The sequence below is a fragment of the Pinus tabuliformis genome, chromosome 8 (genome assembly GCF_031772625.1).
Source record: "Pinus tabuliformis cultivar Carrire ecotype Pingquan chromosome 8, CPIR1, whole genome shotgun sequence".
NCBI classification, from domain to species: domain Eukaryota; kingdom Viridiplantae; phylum Streptophyta; class Pinopsida; order Pinales; family Pinaceae; genus Pinus; species Pinus tabuliformis.
Genome location: NC_142294.1, coordinates 227,598,227 through 227,608,059, shown reverse-complemented (window position 1 = coordinate 227,608,059; position 9,833 = coordinate 227,598,227). Strand labels below are relative to the sequence as shown.

The 9,833-nt window shown below is 40.9% G+C and overlaps 1 protein-coding gene across 1 annotated transcript; it reads left to right on the top strand.

Moving 5' to 3' along the window:
* The first annotated feature begins 8,497 nt into the window (after nucleotides 1-8,497).
* On the top strand, nucleotides 8,498-9,184 carry LOC149234965 (uncharacterized). Its single transcript, XM_089368420.1, has 2 exons — nucleotides 8,498-8,664; nucleotides 8,755-9,184. Exons 1-2 carry the CDS (start codon nucleotides 8,498-8,500, stop codon nucleotides 9,182-9,184), a joined length of 597 nt encoding a protein of 198 aa, XP_089224546.1.
* Nucleotides 9,185-9,833: the final 649 nt, after the last annotated feature.

The following is a 9,833-nucleotide window of genomic DNA, read 5'->3' as shown; positions in this document are numbered from 1 at the left end:
GAGAATGAATAACTAATGTAGGACCAAGAAAAGCACATGGACAAGTTTAGCAAAACAATGGAGTGAGCTTGCAGAAGAATCAAGTAAATGACCATCGAAGGAATAAGCAAATAGTTACCGGTACCAACAGAACTTATATCATTCTCCTTTTCTATCTAATTAACAAAAAGAAATCAATGTATATGTATATCTATATCGAATAGTTACAGTCTAAGATATAGTCACCAAATATAGACAAGCCATGAAAACAGAGTTCCTCTAGTAACAACGCTAAAATACTACCATGAGGTCACCATAGGATTGATATAATTACAATTCATAAGTTAAATAGCCAGAGGCATAAATACATAGGCCAAGACACTGTGAGGTCAAAGCCAAACCCTCAACAACAGACCTAGAGAAGACCACCAACAGAGAATGCTTCAGACAGACAGACATAGGTAAAACAGGGAGTGACCCTACCCGATACAAGCGCAGGTGTCAGGGCACGAGACAAAAAAATGGAGAGCCTAGCCGTATACCTACATGGCCAACCAACAGGACCATTAGAGCCAGCAAATGGAGCCATAAAAACAAAGAAATGAAAGCAAAGGCAAAGGTTTAAGGAAAGACTTACCGAAGGAGCAAAGCCCGTGTGAACGAGGAAGGAAGCCACGGACCAAGGTCACAGTCACAGAGTTGCCATTGCTCATAAGGAGCAAGAATAGTTAGTCACAGAAGAAAACAAGGTAGAAACACAAATAAAAGAAGGAGAACTCACCTCTGGTTGAATGTCGAATGAGAGCCGAGAGCCGAGCCACCCTGCAACCATGACCTGCAACAAAATGCCAAGCAAGCAGTCAAACAGTGAAGCAAACACTTTGAAACCAACAACATAATCGAAGCCAGTGTATAGCAAAGACCCATAACCAAAATCATAACTAGGGCCGAACAGACGGAAACCAGAGACTGAGACCAAGGGTTCGAGACCCAGAACTTCATGCTCAGAACAGGAAACATCACCAACGTGTGGAGATAGAAACCCTCACGGGAAATCATTTCCAAAGCTAGGCAAACAAAACCCTCGTGAAACAAAAACTAGAGACCAAGAGCCAAGACCTCGATAGTGCAACAGAACAACAGAGAAACAATAGAATGGCCAGAGTTAGGGTTTCTGCGGGATGGTGAAGAGGCGAGAGAAGCAAACCCAAGGAGGAGGACAGTTTTCCTCATGACATAACCTCCTGTATCGTGCCATAAAGTTAGCCAACCACAAAACAATCAACTATAAAATCAACAATTAATTATAGGCCATAGGTTTTCAGGGTTGGTCCCATCAAATTTTGGTATCAGAGCAGGTTAGAGTTAATTTTTGTTTTTTTTTTTTTAAATAGAAGTCAGAAGAAGAGGTCATGGCAGAGCTATTCGAAGGGTAGTATATGAAGGATTGAGAGAAGATATTAGGATCTGTTATCACTCAAGTTGTTCCCTTTGACTCCTAAGGGAATACGACCGAGGTAACCACAGACCAATCTTTGGATCACAGGTCCTAGCCTACTTGAAATCAGAGAGGGCTCTCTCTTTAGGATTTAGCTTTGTTTTGATAATGTTTTAGGCTAGTTATGATGTACTGAATTTTGTTTAAAGTTTTGGTTGAATGATGTCTTCTAGCAGCTGAGATGAGATCTTCAGAAGGTTCAGTCCATTGGGCAATGGAGTCTGTGATTATGTGTTGTTTAAGGTATTGAGTAAGAGTGATGAAACTGCAGGGCCATATAGATATATCATGAAACAAACTTCAAATTGTGAATATGAAATATGTTCAGCCAGTGAGAGGCAACTAAGAATCTTTCACTAAGCTGGTGATGTGGGGAAAGGAAATATCACTCAGGAGCAGATTAGAATTCCTGAACAGTATTTACTATGAAAGATTTACTATGAAGGTGAGCAACTAAGAATTACACATTCATGACTAATTCTAAAGAAAACATTTATAACAACATAGATTGAGTTTAGGGTGCTCAATGAACAAATCCTGAACTATTTTTTTTTTGTGCTATTAACCTATGAAATATAGAGCATGAGTGAATTATGAAAGAATGAAATACATAACAAGATGGTTCAGAAAACTTATTGTGACATGAGACATCGTAGGAATCCTGTAGCAGCAAGCAATCACACCACAACACATCAAAACAACTCAGAACTTCAGAAATTCCATTAGCTTCCTGTATTAAAAGTCTGAAATTACAACATAACTTCTCCAGAAGAAAAATCAACAACCCCAGCAAGTTCACGCGTGGGGATATATATACAATCGTTTTACAAAATATCTTAACGCTGAGTCATTTGCTCAATAACTACGTTTACCAACTTTCAAAAAATATCAGAGACAATAGTTATTGCTATTTTAACTGGGCAATGAATGCCTTTTTTAGCTCTGTCAGAAATTCTTTGACTTTTGGAGGCAACTGGGTCGGTTGGGTACTTCGTATTGATTCTGAGTGATACGCTCTTTATTGCTCTGTCGAGGTGTGCTATCTCAGCCCCGTCATCTGCATCTGTAGTCATCTGCTTTTGCTGGTCAAGCTGGATTGTTGAGTTGGCCTTTTCAATTGCTTTCCCAGTCATAGCAAACACATATTAACTTTCTGAAATCGCTGATTTTGTGATAAAAATACAAAAATATGGTGAATAATCTGTTTTTTACAGCAGTGTTTGTATCATGCCTGTCCACCATTCCTGAGTAGGCAATTGGTGCCTTAATATTATGCCTAGAGTTTCATCTGCCTCAGTATATTTGTAGTAGTTTGGAGGCACTTCAAAAAGATGTCTGATCTCATTCATAATAAAAAACAAATTCTCTAGTTTGTCATAGAGATCCTGCCCAGATGGGGGCCCTGTTCCCTCTGAGGTACTTGCTGCTGCAGTGATTTGATTTGTGGCATATGTGTCTACCCTCTTGGCATAGTTTTCATGAGATAGTAACCTTCCTGCACTGGTTACTAAGCTGGGAAGGCCTCTGTTATGCAATGCTGTAACCTTCTCAATGAATCTGTTCACTTCTGTCTGCATCTCCTGACACCTTATGTCCAATGTTTGCACATGATTTCTCAGAGTGAGCACTCTCTTCACTAGTAAGATGGTATCAGTTCTGTTAGTGATACCCATTGCTGCCAACTGAGGGCCAGTGCGGTTGTTCAGGACATTGATCATCCTATTGGCTATTTCAGGCATATTTCCAAGAGATGCTCTTGCTCTCTGACTTTCTTTTTGGGCCCTGCCTATTAGATCCATATGCTCATGGATAGTTTCTATGTATTGCCACTGGTCTGTAATAGATTGACCAATGTTGGTCCACATGATCTTCTTAATTTCAACCACAATTTTATCAAGAGAGAGTTCCTTTTCCAATTCCTTTATTCTCTTGTCAAGAGCTCTTACCTCTCTTGTTTTTTCAGCTACACTTTGTTTGGATTTATCATATTTCTCCTCAATGGCAGCCAACTTATCCTTGGTTTCTTGCAGCTCAGCCATTTGCGCTTCTAAAGCTTCCAGCTCCTTCATCATGTTCTGCATACTCAGGTTGGGCCCCTGGTCTGGTGCTGTTGCTGGTGCTGATGTTGAAGGACCAACCTCTGATGCCTGTCCTGTGGGAGGAGCTGTTGTAGTAGTATAAAGTGACACACCTTCAGTGGATGTAGATATCTTTGTTGGCTGCATTGGTGCCTCACCTTGTCTTGATTTTAGTGCCACCTTTAGTGCACTCTCTGTTTCCATTAACCTCTTGTATAAACTTAGGAGTAGGGTAACTACATCCTGATCCTTCCTCTGCTCTGCTACCTCTCCAGTTTGAGGGTGAAGACCAGCTGGCAGCTTGATATGCTTTCTCATAGCTGCTATGTCTTCATCCCTTTTTTTCAATAATGCTTGCACACCCTTAGGGTCCTTTGGATCATGACCCAACTCTATGATGATCTCTTCCAAGGACTTGATTCTGTTGTCCTTGGCCTGAGATGATGCTTTCTCCAATTCCAGTTGAGCTGCAGTGTTGTGTAGAGAATTTTGTAGTTGGTGTGCCAACAGGGTCTTATCAGCTAATGTAGAATATATCATTTCCCCTGTTTGTCTGTGTAGCTCAATTTGATCCAAGGGGTGGATATCTCTGGCAAAAATTTCCAGATTAGTTCTGATGTAATCTGCAGCTGTTTGAGGTTGCTGCATGGTAGGCCTGAAATGACTAAGAGTCATTTTTTGCTCTTGAATGTCATAGGCAGACATTAATCTCTGCTGATTTGTTGGCGCCATTTTTAGGAGATGGTTGTAGATTTGGTGCTTGAGGGGCTCATTCCTTTTCTTTATGTCAATAAACTGCTGCTTGATGCTGGAGTCTGCCTTTGATTTCTGCCTAGAAGAGCTGACCTCTGTCCCATGTGGAATGTCCTACCCTTGTTGCAAAGAACTGGTTGATGTTTCGATACTAGGAGGGGGCATGTTGTCAATTGGCCTCTCTGGCAATTCCTCCTCAGAAAAAGGGTTTAACCTTTGTCTCTTTTCTCCTTGCTGGTCCATAGAGGTAGTGAGAGGAGTGTCCTCTTGCCTATCCCTCTTCCTTGTCTTGTCCTCATTAACAGGTGTTTGTAATACAGAGGAGTCAACTGTTACCTCCTGCCTTGGAGGAATTTGTTCATGTGTTTGCTGTTTTGTGTGGGCAGGTTGTTTGGCTCTGCTTTCCTGCTGTTCCACCTACTGCTCTGCATTTGGAGGTGTTTCTTCTTGCTGCACTGTTTTACCTTTAGTCATGTCTGCTGCTGGATTAGCTGTTTTGGCAAGTTGCTGAGGAACGGTGGACGAAGAGGTAGCTTCTCCACGATGCTGAATGCTTGAAGACCAAACCTGTCCAAAATATTCCAAGTCAACTGCCTTTTCTAAAGTTTTAATAGCTCTCTCTGTTATTTCTTCTTCAGTATAATCTTCCACTAATGTGCCTTTTTTCCAATCTATTTGATTAGCATATTTTTCAACATCTGGAATGCTAATGTGATCATATGTGGCAAGCCTATGCTTGATTCTTCTGAGGCTTATGAAGTGGTTAGGGTCATAGGGTGCCCAATAGAAGCTTGTCTTGAGCTGGAGGGATTTTAGCATTTGGTCTGCCTCATCCCAAGCTTCTTCTCTCTTATTAAAGATGAATGGACCCAATTGATGCTTGATTTTCAGCTGTGCCTTCTTGTTTTTGCTATGGAAGTGGATCATATCTGCATTGCCGAACTGTCTGAAGTACTCTAGAGCAAAGAGTCTCATGGGGACATACTTTGGTATCCTGTATGGTGCTAACTCACAACCATATATCCTGATCACTGTATGGTCTTGGTAAAAGTACCAATCCCCTATGCTATAGTTCTTGGACAGCTGAAGGATTTTCTGCATATCATCAGTGAGTCTAGGAGGAGGGGAACTCTGCAGCAGTGACAAGGCTGGATGGATGAATAGGTCAATAAATTCACAGTAGTTGTATGGTGAATAATGAATGTGATGACATACTGATGTCCAGAATATTACAGATCTTCTGTCTCCCTTTGCATCCAATTTCTTGAGGGAAACAGGGAAGCTGTCAGGCTGATTGTGTAAAAGCAGATGATATATGTAGGAGGTGTACTTGAATACCCTCTCTCTCTCCAAATTCATAAACTGTTCATGAATTTTGCTGGCTATAAATGAGGCATAGTCATACTGGATAGCAGGGGGCTGTCCTGGGGTAAAAATGGATAGTATCACCAGTGTTGTCTCATCTACAAACTCAATGGTCTTGAACCCTAGGATGGAAGATATAATGTCCACCAGCAGTCTCCCTACCAGTCATGCAGATAAGGGGGAGGCTGTAGAGGCTGGTACTCTGGGCGTATGAATAATTGACCAATTCTTGTGATTTGTGAGTTGGAGAGCTTGGCACCGTGCTCTAGCAAAAGCTGCATTGAAAGAGGAACCAGTGGCCTTGTAGGTTTGAACTGTAGCATTTGCTTTATGGCTTCAGGAGTAATATGGAACAAAACAGAGCTTGAAGGACTCAGAACAGCTCTTTGATTGGGGTCATAGTTTGTGCAGCATTGGTGGATCAAGTCAGGGAACACATTGACCTGAGGAAGATAGTAAATTGGCAAATTGGATTTCCAGATTCCCAGGAGTTCTGTACCATCTCTGTGCTTCTTTCTCAACTCACAAACTGTTTCTATGTGATATGTGTTACTCCTCTCTACAGTTTCTCTCATCTGAAAGTCTCTGTCAGCAAGGGCTAACCACTCCAGGTTCTTGTGTGGGGCATTTAATGGGGCAATGTTCAATGCCACTGGAGTCTCCATGGTCAACTGAATTTGGAATTATATTTGAGAATTTTTTCTTGGGCACAGCAATGCAGAGCAGTGGATTTTGAATGAGCAGGGCAATTTGCTGAGGAGAAGAGGCAAATTGGGGTGAAAATGAGTCAAAATGCTCCTAGGATAGATTCAATAAGCAAATGTTGGGATTTGAGAGTTGCTTTCCTGGTGGATTTATCTAGTAGAGGTTCAGATTTGCGAATGCGCAAAGAAACTATGAAATTGTGGTAATTCGGCACAATGTGGGGCCTTCTGTGAGTGAACTTGGGCTTACAGTGTGGAAAGGACCACTGGTTCGTGAGGATTTCTGGAAATTACTGTTTTTCCTTTTTTCTTATTTTGTTTGGTGAATTACGCAAAAACCAGGCGCGGAGGGGGAAAACTGATAAATACCTGGTATAATCGGACAATGGTGGGAAAGTAGGTGAATTCAGGGTGCCGGCAGCACGGGAGCAGTCTTCAAAGTTTGTAGGTAAACGATGTAGCAGTTCATGCAGATGTACAGTGAGAAATATTGCAAATAACGCGAAAAATGAGTTTTTTGGGCAAAATAGGGAAAATTTGGCTTTTGGCGCCTTTTTGTCGGATGACGTTAGCATGATGTCATGGGTGGGGCTAGGTACGGAACAATGACGTGGCGGCTGGTGAGCGACCCCACGTGGGTAGGTGACATGGCGGACAGCTCGGAGCGATGGCAGATGGGGCGGCAACATAATGCTGAGGCGGCAGTGACGTAAAGGTGACGTGGAGGTGACATATGGTAGAGATACAAGGGCGGTAAGTGGTAATTTCAGACCGCTTATAGTACAGGAGTGGTTTTGGCAGGAGGCCGTCCGATACAACTTGGGAACGACATGCGTCCGAGCCCTGACGTCACCCTCTGACAGATTTCGGGCGCTATCGTTCGGGCATCGGAGGTGGTCCGTTATTGCTGTGGGCCATCGGATAGGAGGGCTCGGATCCGACGGTCGACGGGGCGCAGATCTGATCGTACTATAAAGCGGGGCCCGAGACATATAAAAATCAATATTTCTGGGAATGCGCGCCAGGGCGGAACTTTAGGAATAGGCGGATTTTGGGTTTTATATTGTTTTGCAGACACAACGGGTTTTCTATTTCTTGGAATAAATGCGCTATTAGGGCTGTTAAACCAAGAAAATCTTGATTTAATCCCGAGATGTGTTTTAGCGCTTATCTGCCTTAATGCGCTCTATTTTCTTTGCGCACGACCTTTTGAAGCTATAAGGCTATATTGCCTAGGGAATGGGGAATATATATTTTGGGGTTTTTTATATACAATGGTGATATAATAATAGGGAAAGGGGGAACATAGGGAATTAAGTAATAATATGGTTAGTAGTTAATATGGGAAGGAAATATAGATGAGAGGTAGTAGACACTAAGTTTTTAGGGAACAAACTTAGTTTTGAGAGTAGATCAAAAAGAAAAGATTTTTGCATAAGAAATGTAGTTCTACTCTATAACAAAGTGATATTTGGGTGTTAGTAAGGAGTTTGATAGGGAATGTTTGGGAGATTAGACATGCTTCACTTTGATAGCACCAAAAATGTTGAATAAGAGAATCTGCTCTGGCCACCATGGGTTTCCTTTGCTAGGCCAGCAATATGAGAGGAGACATGCTTCTGCAACCCCACTACCTACCCATCTTAGAACCTAGCATTTTTTGTTTCTTCAGGGAGGGTGCACTTAGACTTGCAAACCCTCATGTGCTCTTTTCTTTTTGCTGCCCTCCTATCTAAATCTATCCTTATATCTTCTAAGGGCCCAGATTAAGCTAGTGGGCTCCTTTCTTTCTCTATCCAGCTAGTCATCTGTCAAGCTTAAACTGTTTGAACAGGTACTCATTACCTACTCTAAAACAAGCAATTTAAAACATGGCATGGCCTAGCTTGAATTGTTGAGCCATACATCAAGATAGCAGTGGCATTTTGATTGGCCACTTTCCTGGTCTTTCTTTGGGGTTCATTTCAATTCTTTTTTCTTTTGACCAAATCATTTTCTTGCCCTTTGATTATTCTTTTAAGGCATACCCTCTTTACATTTTTTAACTTTTTGCTGGTTCATCAAAAATGGAACCTTTGTTTCATCAAAGATGATCATTTTTAGCATTTCCACTGTCAATCATGAAATATGAAACCCTATTGGTATATGAGGCTAACAGGATCCTAAATGCCCGTTTGGCAGCAATAGAAGCAAGAAGGAGAAGGGATTCAGAAGGAGGAGATGATAGTGATGAAGAAGCTGCAGTTACGACAGATGGACAGGAAGGACCTGAAATCAAATTGTTAAGGTCAATTTTATTGGCTAGTAGTATGCCAATGCCTGAGTTTTGAAACTATGATGGTAGTTTGTCCACAGATGTGCTGTTGGATTGGATTAGTGAGTTAGACAAGTACTTTGAATGTGAGGAGATTAGTGAAGATAAGAAAGTTAAATTCGCTACCACCAAGTTAAAAGGACATGCGGCCTTATGGTGGGACAGTGTCCAAGCAGAGAGGAGAAGATCAAATAAGTTACCTATTAAAAAGTGGACCAGAATGGTCACTAAGATGAAGGGCAAGTTTTTTCCCAAAGATTACCAGATTGCTCTGTATTGGCAGGTGCAGAATTTGAAGCAGAGAGGAATGAAGGTGAAAGAATATACCAAAGAATTTTATCAGGTGAATCTGAGAGTTGGTTACATTGAAGACACCCCAGAAAAGACAGCAAGGTTTATGAATGGCCTAAGGATGGAGATATTAGATGATATAAGTATTCTTTCTCCAAAAACCATAGAGGAAGCATACCATAGTGCCTTAAATGTGGAATAAAATAGGTAGTTTCAGTAGATTAAAGAGGTAGTTTCAACAGAAACACTAAGTTTAGAGATTCATCAAAAATAGAAAATCTAAGCTAAATTCTGTAACCAGTTCTATAATAGAAAAAATTGACAGTTTAACTCAGAGAATGAGCTTGGAATAGCATAGAAGAGGTTGATAAATTCATGAGAATATTGAGAAAAAATAAATAAATAGGAAAAAGGAAAATATTTGAGACTCATGTAAGGATTCAAGTGAAGTTAACTAAAAGGCACAAAAGCAAAAAATATCAAGCCAAATTCTTTATAAGTAGAATTGATTGAGGAATATTGTAACACTTTGTGCAAGAATTTGAGGTGAATCAAGGTGGATTGATGCTAGCAGTGTGATGGTGGTTTTCTCAGTAATTAGATATTGTTGAAGACCTTTTGGTGAATGTGTGAAGGTACAAATTAATTTATCTTTGAGTTGGCATTCATGGTTCTAGTTTGAAAATAGATGAAAAATGAATCATTGAGGCCAGACAAGTTGTATCTTACACATCAGGGTTGTAACTCCTTCTAGTAGGTGCCAGTAAATATTTGGGGTTGTATATCTATTCATTTCTATCTAATAAATCAAGGAGTTGTAGCTTCTTTCTATCTGTAGCCAGAGAAATTTG

Bases quoted from the DNA above. Each gene is read 5' to 3' on its own strand.
- LOC149234965 (XM_089368420.1), top strand. From the start codon at position 8,498: ATGAAATATGAAACCCTATTGGTATATGAGGCTAACAGGATCCTAAAT. The intron at 8,665-8,754 runs GTCAATTTTATT...GGATTGGATTAG, and splicing joins CCTGAAATCAAATTGTTAAG to TGAGTTAGACAAGTACTTTG.